Source organism: Gossypium raimondii, chromosome 5, assembly GCF_025698545.1.
Source record: "Gossypium raimondii isolate GPD5lz chromosome 5, ASM2569854v1, whole genome shotgun sequence".
Classification (NCBI taxonomy): Eukaryota; Viridiplantae; Streptophyta; class Magnoliopsida; order Malvales; family Malvaceae; genus Gossypium; species Gossypium raimondii.
In genome coordinates, this window is record NC_068569.1 from 2,228,546 (window position 1) to 2,250,891 (window position 22,346).

The window sequence follows — 22,346 nt, forward strand, 5'->3', positions numbered from 1 at the left end:
CCAATGATACTTGCCCTTAATTCATCACCCATAGTGAAAAAAAAAAAAAGCGAGAATTTTACAAAACAATAAAGAAAATATTGAGTAACGTATAATCATAGTAACTATATAAAATTAAGAAAAATAAATAAAGGAAATGAAAATTCTAACATAATACCATGAAAGAAAAGGTGATAGATCAAACATTTGGAACTATAAAACCAAATTCATATGAAAATATTGACAAACCCAAATAAAGAACACAGAATCAGGAGTTAAAAAGCATTGAAGGTTATTATAATGTAATTTTATTTGTTGAAAAAAAATACTGACAATTACAAACATTATAATATTCTTGTAATTTTGTGATTAAGCAGACAATTATCCATCTTAATATTCAGCTTACTCTCTCTTCTATCTTTTTCTGTTCCATTTATTTATTGAATTATTACAAATCATCTTGTTGACAAACTTTTAACTAATAACATATATTTATAGCTCAGTTAATAAAATTGGGGAATCAAAATATTTTTTAATTTTAATTTTGAGAAAATATCCAAAAATAACATAATTAAAAAAATCCATTAGGGTATTGTTTTGTCACTATCTAACTAATAAATAACTAATAATCCTTAAAGAAAATATAGAAAGCTAAATTTAGAAGCATAATCAGAAGATCATATGCAAATAAAGGGTACTACTGTAAATTAAAAGAACTACAAGTGCTTTTATAATTGAAATCTTCTGTATCCGTACTTATGTTCCCAATAATCGAAATAAAGTACTGTAACAATTTAATCTTTTATTATTATTATTATTCGTATCAAAGTGAGATCCACGCTCTCTCGTATCCTATCTTTTCCGATTGCCTCGTAAATCCTTCAGATCTTTTTTAGGTTTCTAATTTTCCAATTCCATGCATAATTTCTGAATTCTTCGAAACTATCTTCATTTCCTTCTGTGGAAGTAAAAGAAAATCCAATTCTTGGTTATCGTGAGATGAAGATCGAGGAGTTGGATGAAGTGGAGAATGATCGGCGAAACGACGGCGTTAAGCAGCTACAGATAGTTAGAGTCGACGACGCGAAGAGAGTTCTAGTCGGAGCAGGTGCTCGGATCCTGTTTTACCCGACCCTTTTATACAATGTTTTCAGAAACAAAATCCAATCTGAATTCAGATGGTGGGACGAAGTTGACCAGGTTTCTTTTTTTTCTTTCTTTAATCTTATCCTTAATTTCCCCTCTTCATCTATCATTTCTTTTCTTTATTAACCCCAAATCAGTATTCATCCCCTTTGGTGGTCGATTAAAAACTGTGACTTTCAGACAGCAAAAACGGATCCTTTACTTGTGCTCTGTTCTACCGATGATAGTTTTTTTTAACGATTCTTTTTTTTATTAAATTTCAGTTTCTTTTGCTGGGGGCGGTTCCGTTTCCCAAGGACGTTCGACGGTTGAAGCAATTGGGCGTTGGTGGGGTGATCACTCTGAATGAACCTTTTGAAACTCTGGTTTCCACTTCTTTATATCGTGTAAGTTTTTTCTTAGATTGTTACCATGTTTTTTTATTAAACTAACGATTTAAAAAGGTTTTCTATTTTCTTGGGTATTGATGTTTAATTTTATTGGTTTATGCTTTTATTGCAGGCTCATGGAATTGATCACCTAGTAATTCCAACGAGAGATTATTTATTTGCTCCTTCAATTTCAGATATAAGCAAAGCTGTGGCTTTCATTCATAGTGAGTAGATAATTCTTTTAACAATCTCTGAATCTGTTAACCACAGTAGCCGTCTCATTCGATTTGGTCCCCTCTCCCCCTCCATTTTTGGCTGTAGAGAATGCATGTTGCTGTAGAACCACCTACGTTCATTGCAAAGCTGGACGAGGAAGAAGCACCACCGTTGTGCTTTGCTATTTGGTATTTTTTTACTAACTATTGTTCAGTAACCTCTGACGTTAGCCCCAGATTTGATTTTAATTTATACGAGTGAATTTGTCTTAAATTCTGCAGGTAGAGCATAAGCAGATGACACCTGCAGGCGCCCTCGAATATGTTCAGTCTCGAAGACCTCGAGTTTTGCTTGCTCCCTCACAATGGAAAGTAAGTTTGATGGTGTTATTTTGTGCCCCACATAGTAGGAAGAAAACGAAGTTGATGATATGATACTAATGGCTCTGTTTGTGTTGGTCAGTTTTAGTTTTAGATTATGCATGAATTGCTGTGTGCACAGAAAAAAAAAGGACAAGGTTTTATGAGCATTATGAATGGCCTGTTAATAGTTACTCTATATTTCCGGATAGAATTCATTACCTGTCACAAGCATGAATGAGTTGTGTTTCTTCCCGTTTGTTTATTTCTTGCTTGTAAATGGTTTGGAGCAGGCAGTTATGGAGTATAGCAGGCACCGACAGCCAACACACTCCCCAACAGCAGATGCAGTTATGATTACAAAAGAAGATCTTGAAGGCTATCATAATACTTTTGATAATATTACTGGCAAGGAGCTTGTGGTTATGCCCAGAATGGTGAGAGCCAGGCCCATGATAGCTAGACTATCCAAACTATCATGCCTTTTTGCATCGTTGAAAGTTTCCGGTGTTTCTGGACCTGTGAATGGGAGGCTAAGTGAAACACGTGCTTGCTGAGTTTGCTGCTCCTTCAACAGCCATTGTGGATGTTGCTTGTATAGAAAATGCAAATAAGTATAGGTTGTAAAGGTCTTATAAAAATCTCTTTTCCAGTAAGTGTGTATGGAAGAAACAGAAGGAAAACTATAAAAACAAAGAAAGCTAGAAGAGTTTCTCTTCAATGATAATAGATGTGTATAAGATGAGTATCCTTTATACAATCAACTGTACTATTTCATATATCCATGAATCTATCTTTGACTCAATTGTGAAAAGCATACGCTTCACTTTGTAGCACGGTTTGCCCTATATGAAGTAGCTTAATCCCCTGTTTTAAGCCATCTGGATTCAAGCCTGTATTTCCGAACAGGTCTCCAAATGGGTAAGCTATATTGTATTGTTCAGTACCTTGGAATCAGCCAAACCTTATCCCATTTTGATGTGATGGCCATTGTTGTTGTCAAAGAGATGAAATTTCCAGGCTGAAGTTTTGGAAACTTGCTCCAAAAGCCAAGATTCTTTGCACCAATCAGTCCTAGCAACAGCAATAGTTTGGAAAGGATTTGTACGGAGATTAACAACAAGACAAGATATTTACAGGTCCAAGGCCCCGCGCAAAAAAACAAATTCAATTGATGCTGACTAATTATTTCAAGCGTTGGTCCTTGTCTAACCACCAATAAAGAGAACCTTGTAATCCAACCCTATTTCCCTGTCTTATAAGATCAGGAACCTTCATCATGGTCAGATTCTGGATAGGAAACTACTCTAAAGGGTATAGAATACTACAAACATTGCTTGATAATTCCTTGTATGCACTGCACTTTTATTAAAGACTTATTCCCAAAGTCTCATTTTGATACTGATCATTCATCAATGGAGTTCAATATTCATAAAATTTGCATACATTTCAACTGCGATTCAACAGATGCCGGCATGTTTTTTTTTTTCAAGTACTAACTACTGTATCCATTTCAATCTTACCCAAACCTTATCTTCATCTCGCAGTTAATATTATAATCAGAGCTTTATGTCTTAATCTAAACAAATTGGATTAATTTTAACAGTCCTCCCTAAACCCTCATTAGTGGCTGCTTATTTTTAAACTGTTCATATAAATATTAAGAAAGAAAATGGGCTTATATAGAAGTAGCCATCCCAAATGTTCCTTTCACCTTTTGTTGCGCCAATCACTTTCTCTTTAAAATCTGATAGAGGCTGATGACAATGGCATGGGTTACATCATTGATCATGTAGCATAAAGCTTTTGTTTTGCATTATTATATAATTTGTTGGATTGTTCATCTATGCATGAAATGCCCACTAGTCTTTCCTAACTACAACCAATTAGGTACATTTTAACAGGAAAGAGTCTTAACTGCTACGCACAACCGCCTGCACCTCTCCCATTGAGTAGTTTATTGCGACAGTGCGCCAAAATAGACTTATATATGTCAGAGTACAAATCAAAAGGTTACAAAAAGGAAGGTTACTTTAGTGCCCTTCACCCTCTTCAAGAAAACACAAAACATTAGCTATCAAACTTGAACTACGAGACCGTTACTAGTACAGGCATGCAAGTGATCGATCGAGAACAGCTTAAAGTATTCATAAAGATAGTTTTTTTTTTTTTTCTAAAAACAGTGACCATATATTGGCAAAATGTACATATTTGAAACTTCAGACTAGGAATACATAAATATTTGTTTCAAAAAAGCTTAGTAAGCAGAGATCAGTGGGTGCTGGTTTACTATATCTAAAAAGAAGCTGTTGGCCTAGCCTTGGCCTCGACATTGCTGTTGAAGAATAAATAAAAGTTGGGCATTGCTTTGCCCATGTTGTTATATTCCTTATCGCACTACACAATTCTACCTGCAACTTCTTTATGGGACCAAATCTCTGCAAACCCCAAAACCCTAACACTGCTAATACACTTCTTTCTATTCCCTTTTAAAAGCAAACCCAAATCTCCCCATAAAGCTAAAGAAATTGAATATCAGCTTTTTAGGTTGAACAAGACATTTCATTCACTTTTATTTGGATTGCATGTGGAAAGAGACATATTTCCTCTTTTCTCACTCTATTATTTATAACCCACCACCCCCACCATCCCTACTAGGATTTTCCTCTTTTTCTTTAAAACATAAAACATGTATTATATATATACCAACCTTAAGCATCTCTACACCCCATTTCTTTCACATGTATTTGATTAGCAGATATATATTCAATGCGGGGAAGTATATATATGATGGTGGAAAATACAATGGATATATATGTAGTAAGTAGACAAATGTAGAGATTACATTATATGCTAAAATGACAAGAAAAAAGAAATTTTTTTTTTCCAATAAGTTATGAGAGAATGGGTCGTTCCAAAGCATGCATAAAAGGTTATTCTTGTCTGCTCATATATACCCTTGTTTCCAGTGCTTTAATTATTCCTTTCAGAAACTACGATGAAGCTGCCTTGCTCTATATCTTCTATTTAGCTTTATTTCATGCACGTCCCCTGAAAGCTAAAAAAGCTAACATGCACGTTACTCTCTCTCTTTCTCTCTGTGTCACTTTGTTTCTTTGCCTTTGTGGATTTGAATTGTGTGGGAGATAAGTTCATTTAATTTGCTATCTGTATAATAATATAAAGCAGTAAAGAAGTTTCCCAATTAACCTAATAAAATTCTGCTTTTAAAATGTGGTTTCTGCTGCTATACTGTAGAAAGATTCCAATATTCCAAATTAGAAAAAGGAAAAATAAATACAAAACAAAAACTAATGAAACCCCACTTCCTTTTGATATAATCTAAATGCAAACAACCAAACAAAACTCCTTTATTAGGAGGATGGCAACCACTTACAAACAAATCATGGTGTATCATATATGAATTTAGTCCATTCAAAGAAACAGAGAGTTAATATTTAAATAGTGTACAAGTGTTATACACTTTAATTAGGTATGTTAAAATATTTTTAAAATTTTGATAATTTTAAATTCAATTCTACTTGATTATAACTTGAAAAAAAATTTAAAATTATCATTCACTTAATTTAACAACGTTAATATATGCTAAAAAAAGATAAAAAGAATGTTGTAAGTAACTTCTTGGTGTTAATTAACATCCTATTTGTCACCTGAATATGATGTTAGCGATGTATGGTTAAAGAGTTAACAAGGGCAATTTTGAATTGGGAATTCATTAAAGTTGAAATAGATGATAAAATTAGTGAACCATAAGCAATTAATTATCATTTTATTAAAAACAATACTCTTATTATTGCGATGAAATTTAGCTTTGTGAGGTGTGAGGACCCCTCATTTAAAGTACAATTACTTTTCATTAGGCAAACATGTCTACCAAAGGAGCTCTGATTTAAAACCCCTCAGAAGAAGGCCATTTGTCACTAAAGGAAAAACGATTTATAAATATTGAATACAATACTTTACCTCATAAATCAATATTGCACCAACTTTGACCTTCATGCATCATTAATCAGCAATAATAGTTATAGTTTTTTTTTTCATTGATTTGGTCAGCATAATTAATGGTAGTCTTGCTGTGCTGTCTCCTTAGGTATTAAGATTGTGGGACAAAGCAATCCAAGAAAGAATTTTACTTCTAGGTTTTGACCTTGCCATGAAAATGTTAAAATATGATGATGATTTTAAAATATAATTTTTTATATTATTGAAGGGTCTGTTTGATTGGTGTCTAGCTCTCTAGATATTGATAAACAAAATTTTAAACTATTATTTTGCTATTATCATCTTAAATGGATAATATTTAAAAAACCCTTAATTAAAGTTTTATACCTTGTTTAAGCAAGATTTTAGGCTATTTTATAATCAAATAAACCCTTAATCTATAATTTTTACCCATGAAAATCTTTGATTTTAATATTAAAATAAAAATATTTTGAAATCTTAAACTAATTTGTATCTTTTTCTGATGTGAATTTGATGGGAATAATTTATCAAAAAAATAACTTTTTAAAGTAAAACAAAATAATATTTTAAAATTTAAATATCACACTTAATCACTCTTTTGAGAAATTTGATTACTCATTTAAATTTTACATTGATGTTAAATTTGTATAGAATTTCTATTGTATCAACAAGAAATTAAAATAATAGACTAAAATTCAAAATAATTTTACTTTAATTTTAATTAAAAGCAAAGACTTTTATGGGTAAAAATCTTTGAATATTAGGAGCCTGATTAACTATAAAAAATAGTTTAAGGGATTTTTGTATATTTGCCAATAATAATTAATCTTAATACTTTGTATTGAATAAACTATTTGATTATAAATATAATTTTTTCAGAATATTTGGGAATATCATTTTATTCAAATATATCAGTAGACTATTAACATTTTTCCCGTATATTTTACAAGAAAAAAAAAAGGTGACTAACAAACGATGCAATTAACAGTGTGTTTGTTGGAATTTGCAGTATATTTCTTTAAAAAGGTAGGAAGAAAAAAAAAGAACAAATAAAAGAAATTATACAAGTGTCCTTGAAATAATAAAATAATAGGTATAGGCATAAAGATGATATAATAATCATAAGGGTGATGATTTTGATGCAGGGCTTGCTTGGATTTCGCTTTGGGTCTTCTTCAGTCCTATTTGTCAGAGAAAATAGCAGCCTTTTCTTCCTGCTTTCTTTTTTATTCTTTTTCCTCTTTCATTCCAACATGAACCACATATATATATTGTACAGGTAACTAAGCTGAGACTTGAGAGACTTTGAGGGTCATAAAACAGGCCTCCCCACATTCAAAAAGTAAGAAAAAAAAAGCAAGCTATATATAGTAGTTTATGTATATTTATATATATGGCCTCTCTCTTTTTCACTTCTTCGAAAGGACTTTAACTAGAGAAAGGCTTCATAGTCATTATAGTGATCGATGTTTTGTAAGGTTTTGTTTGTTTGGGTAAGTTTTTTTTCTCTTTTTTTTGCTTTATTTTCTTTCTAGCCATGATGAGCATGGTTGTCAGGGTCAGGCCAAAAAGAGGAGTACTTCAACCATTCAGCTTCTTGTGGGTTCGTTATTGATGACTCCTGCCCAAAAATGATAAACAAAGTTAGGGTTTAAGGGTTTTAACAGCAATATATATTTTCACCTAATAACAACAGAGGACGAAGCTGCCTTTTTTTGTCCACTCTCCCACTCTCCAGTGTAAAAAAAAGATTTCATGTTGTTGCCATGCATTCGTTTCTTTCTCATTAACCCAACGTGATTAAATTATTCTATATTTATATATACTTTTTTATGCATTAGTAATTCATATTATAATACATTTCAGTCTTAAGTTATGTTTGTGGTACTTTCTTTTATGTCATGTGATTTCTAATATTAATAGATGTAAATACAGTTGTTTACTTTTTTTTTTTAAATTATATTGATCTTTTTCTTTTCCTGCAGTTTATAGTCACAAGGGGGCATTTTTTTCCTGAATTTACAGCTCTGGCTAGCAACATATATTCAAAGAAAAACAAAAGGAACCAAACTACCTTTTTTGTCTAAAAGGGAAATAAATATAAAAGGAGATTCTATATTGTTTCAAGCTTTAAATTAATTTGAAGGCTATATGGTTTCACATTCTGCTGTTATCAGGCATACTTTAATTTTTAGATTTGTGATTATCTTAACTGTGATTCTATATATAAAAATAAAGTGTAATTAATGTATTATAATATTATTCAATAAAAATCATATTAAATATTAAAATAAATCCTAGAATGCTTAAGCTGATAAAGCGAATCTTAATTATATAAATGTTAAAACCCTTATAAAAGATGGCCTAACGTATTAATTTCTGATGAATCTTAAGAAAGTTGTAAAGAAGACTTCAGGTTATTATGTTCAATTTTATACGACGAAAAAGCTATGCACACTCTTAAGCTGAATGCCATTACTCTGATTCAAAACATGAAAAACGAAAAGATATACATATGATACACTGTTCCTAAAATAGAAAAAAGAAAAGAAACCTGGTTTCTGCTGTCTTTATATTTTTAAGAATAATATTACTAAAGAATTTAGGGTTTTCCTTATTCACCTCCTTTTTATCCTTTGTTTTTTTTTTTGTATATTATATTACTTTTTCTTTCTTTCTTATTTTCTTCCCTTGCTTAGTTGGTATTATGGCAAATTATCAAAGGTGAAGAAGTTCATACTCACTTCTTTGATATCAGTTGAAGTGCAACCCATTATTAGTTCTTCCAAACCTGTTGCAGACCTTCCTCCCAGTTTATGACTTTGCTGCTCCTGTTGTTGCTGCATATAAGTAATCCCAAAATTAATTATCCAAGTCATGTTTGCAGCGATGATTAAAAGGTGTAAAGCAATTCATCGTTCAAGGCCCATTGATTCATTTATAATCAAGATCTGAACGTAATTATAAGAATGTATGATTGGGTTAACGATGGTTTTAGCTTAATAAGTGCTGTAGCAGACACATAAGTGTGGCATGCATGGGAAAAACACTGTGGTTTCTAGAGAAAAGTTATTAATTACACTACCGGTATATTATTACATGGCCAGAATTTATGAATAAATAATAATGATGAGGCATATTACCTGGAAACTTTCGTTTTGTAGCATTATTCTTGAGACATGAAAGGAGTCCTCGTCAAGGATGATGGAGGTGTGGTGAAGGGGAGGTGGAGAGATGATGGTGGAAATGGGATGCGATGGCCTGCTAATGTGGAACGCCGTGGTAGCAATCTGATGCTGCTGCTGCTGCTGTTGTTGATGATGATGGAGAAGAAGATGATGATGATGATCATGGGCCATATGATTTGGCCCCCGATGATGCTCCGGTATCTCTTGGCCCGTGCCTTGTGTTGGAGTTTCCCTTGCTGCTGAAGCTTCTGCAAGCCCCACCTGCAATAGACAACTCCCCACCAAGAAACAGTTTGCTATTTAGTCCATTTTCAAACGCAACATATACATATTGCATTCCTTCAATCCCTTTATTTTATCTACCTTTCAATTTTTCTATAGTTTTACTCTCAGTTTCAATATTGGTCCTATTGGTGGGTAAAGAAAGAATAGTTAGTTCACAAAGATAATCAAAGTGAGGTCCATATAGTTTGTTTTTTCTAAATGCCATATGTACAAGCAATCGACTAATAGAAAAGCAACCCTAAAACTTTAATATCTCTTCTTTTACTTTTATTTTATGCAAGACAAGAAAACTTTGATGTTTAAATTACTTGAATATGCTTTCATGAAAATTATTAGATTTATTCATAATATCAAAACAATTACAAGACACAACGTCAATGTCTTGTCTTGATTCCGTGGTTACTTATCGATTAAGGTTGAAGTTTTTTTGAAGTTGTAGAAGGGGAGAAAATACATTGTATATAAATGAACAAAAAAGTACCTGGTCGAAGCTTTTACTAAACGGGGTGAAACTCAGATGATGATCAGATTTCAAGTGTTGAATATCCATGGCAGAGGCAAAACTTGATAAAGCAGCGGGGGCAATCCCAGCTCCGGACACTTCATCTCTAAGAGGGATTAATTGCTCCTTTGAAGAACAACTTCGAATGCCACTATCTCGTCTGATATTATTAGGGTCGACGACGACCACGTTGGTCGTTCCATCAACAGTTGTGGCAGCATTAGTTCGATCAGACCAGTTGCACTGCCTTGGTTGAGTCTGATAAAATATCTTGGACACCACAAGCTCTCCTTCTTTCTCTTCCTCGTGTTGACCAAGATGATATTGGTGCATGACCCAATTAGTCTTTTCGGGTTTTCGGTTCTTCCCAAAATTCGTGTAGAGAACCAAGATTTTCTTGCACCCTTTTTGTTTGCCATTGACCATGACTGGCCTTGTCTTCCCCGTTTTATGCCACCTTGTTTCTCCACCTTGTAAGTCACATTCGGTTTGAATTTTCCTTCTCTTTCTTGTCCCAGTTGTGTAGGCCTTTGATGGCCTGTGAAAGAAATGCTTGCTCAACCCATCTCTGGTCACTCCTGCAAGAAAGGGGAAAAAAAACAAATCAAAAATCAAAGTTAGGTGCAACAAACAAAGAGACAAGGGCAGAATAACCTGGAAACTGGAATTCATGACGGAGGTTTGACAATATAGTCAGACCTAAAAGCATTGAATAATGATGGAAGCAATCGAACAAGATTAGCGAGGGATTTTAGGACAACCTGGGAGTTTCTCGGGATGGGTATAGCAAATCCCATCTTCTCCTTCAATAGTTGGGATGAACTCATCTATCAAAGGGTGAGATTTCATGTCTTTAGCTTCTACTTTTGCTTCAAGGTGTTCTATCAGTTCTTGATCTGTCGGATCAAATTTCACTCCTGCTGGTAGACCTAACCAGTCCTGCAATAATTTTCATTATTCAGTTCAGAATCAAGTTCAAATTAAAGCCCCCAACCCCCCCCCCCAAAAAAAAAAAGAAAGAAAAGGAAAGAATAAACAAAATAAAGAGATAAAGAAGAAAGCTTTAAATCTATTGTTTGAATATAGTAAAAAAAAAAATCCTTGATTAGAATACAAGTATATTTCTCATATATTTCCTTGATTCTTTTCTTTTGTCAAACCCTTGGAGTTGAAGCCAAGAATATTATGATTATTGGTGATGAAATCCGTACCGGCTTTCCTTCAAGCTTGGTTCCACAACCAGGGCAGTGCTTGGATCCACACAACTGATGCTCCTCGAGCTTTGCATCGATGAGATGAGAGCTGGTGATGGAGCTCATCAGGTTACTCTTATTCATTGCTTTCTGATATCTTCTTCCCCGGCCCTTTCTTTGGTGTGGGCAGATGCTATCTTCTTTCCCTCAAACTCTTAAAATCCTCAATGAAATGACCAACTTTATACAGCAGCCAGCTACTCATATCCCAGTTAGCTTCTCTATATAACATAAACCACAAGCCTGTTTTAGATCTGATATTCCTTAAAAAAAGAAGAAGAAAGAAAACAAACTGATGAGTTTAATAGATATATGAATTTTATAACTTCAGATCATATTTTAACCATATAAAAAAGGAGAAGAACATATTAAAACCTCTAATTTAACTCAGCACACATGAAAAATAAAAGAAGAAAAAGAAAATCCATATGTCATATATGTAAATACACATGTTTAATATATCAGCAAAAGGTGCTATCTTTGTAATTACCTAAACCAATCCAAAAACAAAAAAAACCAAGAAACTTATGCAATACCCAGAAGAGAAATATGCTCCAAAAGAAAAAATTTTCTATTTTCTCACTAGGAACAACCACTGGTTAATAAGAAAAAAGAGAAAGAGTATTGCTTAGAGAAGATAGAAAAGGGAAAAAGAGGAAAATGTAACAGTGAGATTGAGCTATAAACCTTCTTTAACCATTTAGAAAACACCGGAATTCCCTCACTTAGCTTTACTTTAACTGAAGCCCCGAGTGAGGAAAAAAAAAAAGGTTGCCCTTCCTAAAACTGCACACTACCTTTAAAGCCTTTGCTAATTTAAGTAGAACCTCAAGTTGCTAGGCGGTTTAAGAGAGAGAAACAAAGATATATAGCAAAGGGAAAAAAGAAAAGAAACGAAAAATATACTACCCAGTTGTCTGTTTTTTTTTTTTTGGGGAGGGGGTTCTTTCCTTTCTTCTCTAAAGCTTAAGGTCTCCCACACCTTTGTTTTAGAGGTCTTGACTACTAAAGCAAAAAAGGGAAGAAACGGCCTTCACAGCTGATGCACACACATTCAAAAGCAGCCCAACCCTATCTGTATTAAAATTTAAAAAACTTATTTGATATACCAACATATCAGCTTAAATTGGATTCAGATTAAAATTTTAAAACCATTGGCTAAAGTTTTTGAATGGTTTATATAAAGTTATGAAATGAAAAAAATGACCCCAAGCCGTAAGTTATATAGAAAATGCTAAAAACATTTCGAACGTGGCAGTAGAAGAATTTTGAGTAATGAAGACGATATCTGGGGAAAGAAATACAGTTTTTTTCCCCATATATATATATATATATATATATATATATATACAGGTTATATAGAGTTAGATCCTATGATGTGTGAAAGGGCAAGTTTTTTTCTTTTTGACAAGGAGAGAAAGATGGAGAGATTATGGAAAAAGAAATAGGAAAAAAAAATGGCAAGAACTCACATGGGTTTCGAGAGGGAGTGCTGCTGATCATGATTCTTTTGCCATGAATGTTGCAGGAAGAGAGATGGAAAGAGGAACAGAAGAATTACGAGGTTGCTTGATATACAAGGCAAATGAGCAGTATAGTTTGATGGACCACCACTCCCCCCTGTCTTATTACACCTCTACAATAACATATAAAAATTACTAGATATTTATTTATATATGAGGGAAAAAAATCTTCCAGTGGAAGCACTTTGTAAATTTTTACTCACCTGGACATAAATTGATTTCATAATTAGTTCTTAATTATATTGACTTAGACTTAACTGTTGTTATTTTTAAAATATATATATATATATAATTGATATTCGATTTTTTGTATTGTTTTTGAAGAAGGGAAAGTCAAAAGTGTATAACACTCGCACAAATAATAGAGTCCAAGTGAAAGGAACAATGAAAGAAAGACCCAGATTATGTGGGGCCCAAATATGGAAAATTTTGATCAGATGAAATTAAGGGACTGAATGATGAAAGGACCGAAAATATGTTGGGCACAACAGATAGGTTGCCATGATTGCTTCTTTTTTCTTTTCTATCTGATTTTATTATTACTGAAAGAATTATGTAATTTTATTGGACAGGGAAGAATATATCCCGCAAGGGATTTTATTTTTCCTTTTTTCCATTTTGATAATAACAAATAAATTAAAAAATAGTGGGACAAATATAATTCAAGTTGTGAGTGTGAGCAACCTTAGATTAGGTTTCTCTTTTTGTCCCAAGGGGAATGAGAAGAATCAGATTGCTCTTCAGATTATCCAATGAACTTTGACTTTTGACTTAACCTATATCACAGCTGAAAAAGAGCGACCAGCAAATCTTTTTAAATTCTTGCTCTTGGATTCTCTGCCTCATTTTATTTGTTAATTTTCAGCCTTACAATTAGAACCATTAAAACAGTAAATTTCAATAAATTATTGTATTTTGTATTTTTTTTCTACAGTGCTGAAATCTATCTTGTTACATTCATTGACATTACTTTATTTCATGCTTATTAAAATCTACTTAGAACCACTAACTTGTAAAGAGGGAGAAAAAATTGGTGTGGCAAATTCCAAGAATTTTGTTTTCGGGGACCATGTCTTTTAGAGTAGAAAAGACAGACTTAAAGTATAATTCATGTATGAGAATATCTCCTACATGAGAATAATGGCTCTTAGATAAAAGAAAAATAATTCTTAATTGAAGTCAACTATCTCATGTTTTAAAGTTTTTAAATATATGTAGCAAATTAGTTATGAGTTCTTAAAATATAGATTAATTTAAGAATTTTTATGCATTTTATCATTGCCTTAACAAAACGTTTTCACTCACTAATTTGAACATAAGTGGAGAATGAAAGCACAAAATAAAAGAACATAAGTCGGGTCCTGTCCAAAGAAGTGATTGACAGATTTACCCTCCAAACTCATTGCGATCCTCAACAGACAACACTTCTGGGGGCTGCCAGCCTGATAGTGGAAGTTAGCCAAATGTTTCACTAAATATAGTTAACTCTCGTCTAATAATAAGTTTAAAAAATAAAGAAAAAGACACGTGGGCTCAAAGAGGCGCATAGTCGAAAGGGCCATGCCATGGGCTTGGCCCTTGGGCCTTGGTACTTTTATAGTTGGTACATATGTTGGTCTCTATTAAGTTGGGGTGGGGTTTGAGAAGATTAGAAAGTGAATCTTACTTTCTTTGTTTTTTACGTATATTTAGCATGTAATTTTTTTATGTTTAATTATTATAATAAGTTTTTTTTCATGTTATTACCTATTAATCAAACAAAACAAAATTCGCAATTTTATTTAATTCCAGATAAGATATAAATATAATTGAAATTAGAGCCCTCAAAATTAGTTGTTTTGATGTGATTGAACATTAACAAACATTTGCTATCTTGATAAATGTGCCAATTATGCTTTTTCCATGAGTGTGGGTAAAAGCTCTCGTTCATGGGCATTCAAAACTGCCATGGGGTAGGTGAAACCCTGACAATTTCTTGCTTGCCCAACAAACATAATATCATATTGAAACCTTATTACCAAGTTGTCGTCGGTTATAACCGAGTAAAACCTATCAGAATGTCAAATAACAACTTCCGGCACAAGAAAAAAAAAACCATCGACTGCTACACACATCTTCTCCAAACAAAGATTTTAAAGGAGAAGGAATAATGACAACCTTCTCAAAACAAAACATGACATCCGGCAACATCAGTATTACCCTTCGAAGTTGAAGACTCCCCACCCATAAACAACCGGTGGGTAAAGCCGAGGACACCACTTGTTGGGTTGGCCTAGCACAATCTCCTCCCCGGATGGGCTGAGACGATACAGGCCTATTCTTGCAAGTATTCTGTTACAATTCTTAAGGCTAGTTTTTCATTACTTTTGAAAAATGCTATGGAAAAATACTTTTAAGAAGTGTTTTTGGAAATTTTGAGTATTTGGTATTGTTGTCAAAAAGTGCTTTTGAGAAATAAAATGTCCATTTTAGACGATATTTTAAAGTAACAAATATGTATTTAAATAATGTTCAAATTAGTTAATATTATGATATTTTAGCAAAATATAAAAATAATTTATTATAACTTATTGTTAATATTTTAATATATAATATTAATTTTAAATATTTCTAAGTAATTAATATTAATTATTTATTAAATTTAATTAGAATATATAAATTATATTTAAATATTTAAATACAATAATTAAATATTTGTAATTAGATATTGACACAATTGTATTATTTTAAAATTATTTTTATTTTAATTAATGCTTTTAACACATTTGTATTATTTTATTTTAAAATGTATTTGAATATATAACTCATATTAGATATTAACATAACATAGAAAACATAAACCTAACAAATTAAAATATTACATATATTTGGATTAAAATTTTAAAAAGAGATAATATTTATATACCAAATATAAATACTAAAAATTTTACAATAGCATTTACAATTTAAAGTGAATTCATTAAACTACAAGCTATAGCATCTCTTGTTAATTTCATTTCAAAATCACTTGAATTGTTTGATTCACCGTCATCGTCGTCGTCGTCGTCATCATCATCACTTTCTCAACCATGCGCATTTTCTGAATCAATAATATTCTCATATGCCCAATTAATATCTTCGTATTCTATACAATCTGCATCATTTCGACCGACATGTTTTTGGATAAAATTGTGTATCGTCATTGTAGCAACAACGATCGTCGTTTGCTTTTCAAAACTATAACTTGGCATATCCCTTAAAATGGCCTTTTTTTTTTTCAAAACACCAAAAGTTCGTTCAATCATACTACATAATGATGAATGTGAATGATTGAATATCTCTTCTTTACCAGGTATCAGTCTACCTCTATGAAAGTCAAGTAAATGATATCGCTGACCTCTATATGGTCCAAGATAACCTTTCATTTGAGGATATCCAGAATCAACTAGATAATATTTTCCTACAAGTTATAATATTACAAACAATTAATTCAAGAATTTTTTTTATAAAAATTATCAATTAAAGAACTTATACTTTATTATTTAAAAAAACACATATAAATAAAATATCTAACCATTTGGTGGGTGCGGAAATTTGTATTTTGGATCTCGAATTGCATCAAGAAATATTCTAGTTTAATGTGCTGATCCTTCCCATCCAGCCATGGCAAAGGTGAAACACATATTAAAATCACATACTGCCATAACATTTTGAGTCGGGATACATTTTCTTCCAATATAGGGAATTTGTTCATTTGGTGGAAGAATAGCGGCAATGTGAGTACCATCAATTGCACCCATGCAATCTTGAACAAATAATCATATTAGTCTCATGCATATTTTTAGTCGACCAAATATATTAAAATATAATAATATAAAATTAAATTTTAACCTTAAAATGCGGCATATATCTAGAATCATTACGTATTTGTTCGGGTATTGAGCTAAAAAAAGGAACTTCGGGTGCAATTAGATCAGTGGCCATCCTTGAAACTTTCTCAAGCACAATTGCAAAGTGTCGACTTATTGTTGATCCAGACCTTTGAAATCTTTCTCGACATTAGGAAACTTTTGCACCGGTGCCCAAGATGTATAAAAAAAATTCCCAACATTTCACTAGAAGATATGTTTATTGAAGTTTGCAAGTTGTATCTTGTCTCCAAAACTCTCAACAAACTGGTGAATACCATTTTAGACATCCTAAAATTAATCATACAACGTGATTCGTGACCGTCAAGGATCTCTCGGATCCATGTCTCACCTAACTGTTTTGAATCCATGCATGGTTGCTTCAATATATACTTCTCGTAATATAATTGCACGGAAGAAGATGCAACAACAAATAATCGGTTAAAACATTCCATGCGCTGTAAAATCTCTTTCTTTTCCCTTTCATCATCACTTTCATCACCGCTGTAATTATCAACTATACTCATCACCTGTAAATAAATTTTATATCCAAAATCATATATAAACAACTATTGATAAAATTAATTTAGTATAAATAAGTAGAACTAAATTCAATATCCAAAGACCAAACATAAACAACTATTAATAAAACTAGATTATACATAAATAAGTAGAACATAAATTCAATATCCAAAACCAAACATAAACAACCATTGATAAAACTAGATTACACATAAATAAGTAGAACATAAATTCAATATCCAAAAACCAAACATAAATAACTATTGATAAAAAACTAGTTTAGCATTTTTGTTTAGTTACATAATAGATATCTCTAAACCCTAAAAGATCAGAAAATTTTCAACTATCCTCCATTTCTGTCTTAAGCCATAAAGCTCTAATCTTGGGATTAATTGATAAAAACATAATTCTCTTGTCCTTATTGAGCAATAATTTAAGTGTTAAAAAGTATAGCGGACTAGCTTCTGGAACTTCTTCCGACATGCTGTCAAGCACTTTGATTGCTTATGGAATATCATATGGATCCATAATAGGAGTCAAACTAGATGTGGCTTGACTCATATTGTCAGCCGCATTGCATAATTTTTCTATTTGACTGGACAATCTTGCAGCCCCTCCAAATTGCTTTGAGGATTTCTTTCTTCCAGTTTTAAAATGTAAACTTGATATCTTAGTGTTTGTTCTTTTTTGACCGTTTCCATCAATTTGAACATCATTTGAAATGTGAACATCATTTAAAATGTGAACATCATTTCTCATATTTTCTTCTTCATTCTCTTCAGGTATTTTGTTGTTAACATCCTTAAAAAAAATCACTACAGAATGTACCAGAAGAAGGTGCCCATGCTTTATCACCTGTTGCAAACTATCCCCATGAACATTTGGTCCAACTTCCCTTCGAATTCAGGATCAATGCCCGATGTTCAAAATTTTTGAGCTTCAGGCACAACCTACATATAAAATGATAGTTTAATAACCGTAATTATCAATAACCTCATAAATAAGAAAAAACCAAAAATAGTCAGAATTATTAACGTACCTGTAGCCTACTCTCCCACTAATCATCCAATGCATCAACGGTTCTTTTTATAGGATTCCACCCTAGACCAGTATCTTCGCCTTTAAGTTTCTTCCAAGCTTTCCATTCTTTTTTTAGGGCATCCCACTTATTTTTAAGTTGTCTTTGTGAAAAAGCCTTGCCCGTTTCTTTCTCTAAGTTGGTCATTATTTTCAACCATCCATCTTTTGTGAAATGAGGACCAGGCCTATTGCATTTCAATATCTCTTCAATACAAATATCACAAAATATTTCTGTCAATATCTTATCCCACATTGCTTTCACTTTTTCACCACTAACTTCAACCGCCGAAGTACTCATCTATTGTGTATACAAACAGATTTGTTTCAGCCAGTAAAGCAATCAAGAAAATCAAATGCCACATAAGTATATTTGCTTACATGTGTATCAATGTTAACTGCATCCAACTATTCAGAATCCAAGGCAGAAGCAATGAAAGAAAGGTAATAAGCTCACAAACCTAGGATTTACTTTGCCAAGTCCAAGAACCAAGGGTAGGTAATTTTTGAAGTCAAGTAGTTTATTGTAGGTGAAAAGAACCTGCAACAGAACACAAAAAATACCATACTACTATATTAAATTGATTAAAATATCATTCACAAATGAAACCTTATAACCAAAGATGAATCTGCAGGAGCAAAAGTCATCACTTGAATCACAAAAAGGTCAAGGGAAATAAATTAAACCAAATCAATCATTTACAAAAGATATTGTACTAACTACTGATTTTATCAATAAATTCACTCAAAAATCCATTCTCATCCATAGAATAAAGAAGTTATAATTGAAAAAACCTAAAGTGTACTTGGAGACAAATGAAACTACTGATATTTATGGAAAATTGAAAACGTCAAATAAATAAATCAAATAAATTCACTCATATATACTAATTTATATAGTACATTTATGTCATGAAATCAATTGGTAGAAAGGAAACAAAGCAGGGCAGTGCATGAAAACAACTTAAGGACAAAGCTATAGGTGAGCTGAAGCCTAAGCCACGAGCTAAAAAGATGGACAAGTAGGAGCTGGGTATAGAGCTTGAGCCGGGAGCTGACAAATTGAAATATCAACTGAGAAAATGTTATGGCTGAGCTGTTAATTGCTTATCAGTTTCTAGATACTGTAGAAGACACCTGTCTATTTGCAAATATATATGTACCAGATAATTCACATTTTCTAATGAATGAAAATTATCAAAATTTATCTTTCATCTCTAAACTCTCCTCTTTTTCTGGTCTCTATCTTCTTCCCTCTTCTCTCAATTACCCCTTCTTCTTCAAGCGTTCTTTACTAGTCACTTATTCTGTGACAAATGGCAATCAGAGCCACATTGGTTCCACTCAAACAAGTGCACACAAGAAAAAATTGAGAAATGACTAGAGATATTAGCCTAGATTCTGCCCAGAAATTGTTCGACAAAATGCTAGAACTAAAATGTTGTCCTACTATATTAAATTGTAGAATCAGTAGAAGACACATGTTTATTTGCATATGTGTGTGTGTGTGTACATATATGTACCAGATGATTCACATTTCCTCATGAATGAAAATTATCAAAATTTATCTTTTCTCTCTAAATTCTCCTTTGTTTCTGGTCTCCATCTTATTCTCTCTTTTCGTAATTACCCATTCTTCTTCAAGTGTTCTTTACTAGTCACTTATTCTGTGACAATTTCATTCAATCATTTTGAGATCATTATGATTTTAGTTTTAATAGCTTACACGTTACAGAAAACAAAAGCATAAAAAATGAGGCCACAAACGAGAGGTCAATTTGTTCGAAAAGTCGAAAAGTAAAGAGCTTCCTTCAGAAACTTACATGGACTCATCATCAAGGTGCGCAACAACCAGCAAGACATTTTTTTTGTGCAAAGGTGTACCTGGTTTTGAATATTAATTGAAACAAAATCAATGGGTAAAAGAAATCTGAAAAAAAAATGGAGTTACTTTCATTTAAAAATGTGGGTTTTGAATGGGAGAAGAAAATTTTCCAAAGAGAAGCTACCCAGACGATGGAAATTGAAATAATGATAAAAATTAATTCTCATAAGAAAGACAAACAAAAATATACAGAAGAAGAGAATAAAAAGATAAACTCACCGGTGGAGAAGAGGAACAAATAACCAGAGGTAAAAAAGTAAAATACAAGCCAAAAGTACTTTTGGGTTGAAAAAAGTTCAAAATTTATGTTCTTTCATCTATGAAAAAGTACTTAAAATAAATTAAAAAATTTTCACCACTGACGTCTGTTCTTTATTGCTTTTTAGGAAAAAACACTTTTACATGGAAAAGCTCATCTGAAAAGTAATAAAGAATACAACCTTAAACGAGGCCACATGAGTAATATCAATTTGAATTCAGACGTCACCGTTTAGCTTTATCACAACATACATAACAACCAAATAACAGAAAACAAAAATATAGTTTCCCCGGGCACTATAATAACGTGTATTTTTAACTTTCCTCCAACAAACTATTGTAGTTGAATTTCAAGCATTTAGAGGGGAAACAAACATGACAGGGTTTTAATATCTCTTTGTTTTAGTATCTCTTTCATTTTTGGAAGAATGTTTTTTTGGAAATGTATTACATTACAATCGATTAGTTACAAACTAATGTGGTACATTCATATTGCCGTTTCAGACAAATTTTAAAGTCAAATTATGTAATCATATAAGTAATCACAATCATCTATGGATCTTTTATTGTCACCCAACCATAATGCCACCCATACTTTGATATCGATATACCATATTTGATTTATCCAAACTTCGACGTGTAGCACCAAGCTAAATAGCCTTTGAAATGTTGATATTAATGTGCTATATCAACTTACATTGTTTATTAAATCTCCTCAAAATAGATGAAAAAATTAAGGTTTACTAACTTTATTGACTTGACATGTCTTGTCATGTGAATACTACGTCAACAATTAGTTAATTTTATTATAAAATTATGAAATTATATTTTTAAATTTTTAATTATTGAAAATTAATTAATTATTAAAGCATGTGATTATTATCTTTTCCATTCATTTTGAGGTGATTTGACAAATAATGTAAGTTCAAAAGTTAAAAGACAAAAATAAATAAAGAACTAAAATGACTTTCTCGTATAAAGTTAGAGAGTTAAATAAGTGATTATACCTTGATTATTTTAATGATTAACTTCAATGATTTTTAAAAATAATTGCTACTAATTTTTGTAATTATTATTTATTTTAACGTGTGAAATTTGTGTCCTAAAGATAGTAAAATTCAAACCAAATTTATGATATTTAGTAGAAGAAGATTAAATTGACTTGAAAAGAAAAGGAAGACTTTTAAATCAACATTACTTGCAGTTTAAAAATACTTTTGTGTTCATAAAATAATATTTTTGTGTTATGATTTCTTTTAAATATTATGAGTTTAATTAAGATTAAATTTATTTTTGTTAGATACTATTGTTCAACTAGGAGAAGGAAACTCCTTTTCCATTATTATATAAAGGGCAATAGGCCTGTTCTTTTGTATTTTTAATTGTAATTGTTTGATTTTCTGGGGAAAGACGTGCTCTCCATTTAATCTCTTCTATTCATTTTTCTTTTTCTTCCATTAAAGGTAAATTAAAGTTTGTTATGGTATTATGAGTTTTGAGTTTGTGATTCAATCATTTTATTCATTCTCCATTTTATAAAATAGTTTAGAATGGCTATTTATTCAATGTTTAGAGCAATAAATAATTAATTAGAATACGATGATCTTTTTATTGTGTCGATTCAAGAAGAGTTATTTATCGATATAGTAATAAAATTTTAACTAGAATAAATTGATCTTTAATTATTTTTTATTCCAACCGCTAAAATAAATTAATATAGTTTAAGTTGAATGTTAATCGGATTTATATTACAAGGAGGGATGAATAATCTAATCTAAACAGGGTTAGGTTTTTTAAGATTTTAAGAAGTGTCAATGTGCTAGACTTTAGAAACGCCTTTGTAGGATTGCTCTATTGACAAAATTACGGACTTGCCAGATATAGAAGAATATCTATTATCTCTTACAACCC

At 31.7% G+C, this 22,346-nt stretch overlaps 2 protein-coding genes and 1 long non-coding RNA gene across 10 annotated transcripts; 1 reads left to right on the top strand and 2 right to left on the bottom strand.

The window, feature by feature from the left end:
• Positions 1-781: 781 nt before the first annotated feature.
• Positions 782-2,885, top strand: LOC105769501 (phosphatidylglycerophosphate phosphatase PTPMT2). Its single transcript, XM_012590185.2, has 6 exons — positions 782-1,179; positions 1,389-1,511; positions 1,627-1,720; positions 1,818-1,900; positions 1,994-2,083; positions 2,365-2,885. Exons 1-6 carry the CDS (start codon positions 979-981, stop codon positions 2,626-2,628), a joined length of 855 nt encoding a protein of 284 aa, XP_012445639.1. The 5' UTR covers positions 782-978; the 3' UTR covers positions 2,629-2,885.
• Positions 2,886-7,047: 4,162 nt separating this feature from the next.
• On the bottom strand, positions 7,048-12,909 carry LOC105769500 (NAC domain-containing protein 75). Of its 8 annotated transcripts, none has more exons than XM_012590182.2 (7): positions 12,756-12,909; positions 11,242-11,504; positions 10,792-10,969; positions 10,010-10,608; positions 9,199-9,504; positions 8,800-8,895; positions 7,048-7,676 (listed from the first exon to the last, which is right to left on the bottom strand). In XM_012590182.2, exons 2-7 carry the CDS (start codon positions 11,365-11,367, stop codon positions 7,587-7,589), a joined length of 1,395 nt encoding a protein of 464 aa, XP_012445636.1. In that variant the 5' UTR covers positions 11,368-11,504; positions 12,756-12,909; the 3' UTR covers positions 7,048-7,586. The 8 variants fall into 8 exon arrangements, with proteins under 8 accessions (XP_012445636.1, XP_012445633.1, XP_012445634.1 ...); XM_012590179.2 differs by having other exon boundaries at positions 11,242-11,546; positions 12,756-12,905; XM_012590180.2 differs by having other exon boundaries at positions 11,242-11,537; positions 12,756-12,901.
• Positions 12,910-17,391: 4,482 nt separating this feature from the next.
• Positions 17,392-20,327, bottom strand: LOC105769818 (uncharacterized). The gene is made up of 3 exons (XR_008196390.1): positions 20,116-20,327; positions 18,255-18,833; positions 17,392-18,165 (listed from the first exon to the last, which is right to left on the bottom strand). It is a non-coding gene; the product is annotated as an uncharacterized LOC105769818 (long non-coding RNA).
• Between the last annotated feature and the right edge of the window lie 2,019 nt (positions 20,328-22,346).

Coding starts and splice junctions, on each gene's coding strand:
- LOC105769501 (XM_012590185.2), top strand. CDS start 979: ATGAAGATCGAGGAGTTGGATGAAGTGGAGAATGATCGGCGAAACGAC. Junction 1,901..1,993: donor CCGTTGTGCTTTGCTATTTG/GTATTTTTTTAC, acceptor TAAATTCTGCAG/GTAGAGCATAAGCAGATGAC. Junction 2,084..2,364: donor TTGCTCCCTCACAATGGAAA/GTAAGTTTGATG, acceptor GGTTTGGAGCAG/GCAGTTATGGAGTATAGCAG.
- LOC105769500 (XM_012590182.2), bottom strand. CDS start 11,367: ATGAATAAGAGTAACCTGATGAGCTCCATCACCAGCTCTCATCTCATC. Junction 10,609..10,791: donor CCATCCCGAGAAACTCCCAG/GTTGTCCTAAAA, acceptor CCTTTCTTGCAG/GAGTGACCAGAGATGGGTTG. Junction 9,505..10,009: donor TTAGTAAAAGCTTCGACCAG/GTACTTTTTTGT, acceptor TGTCTATTGCAG/GTGGGGCTTGCAGAAGCTTC.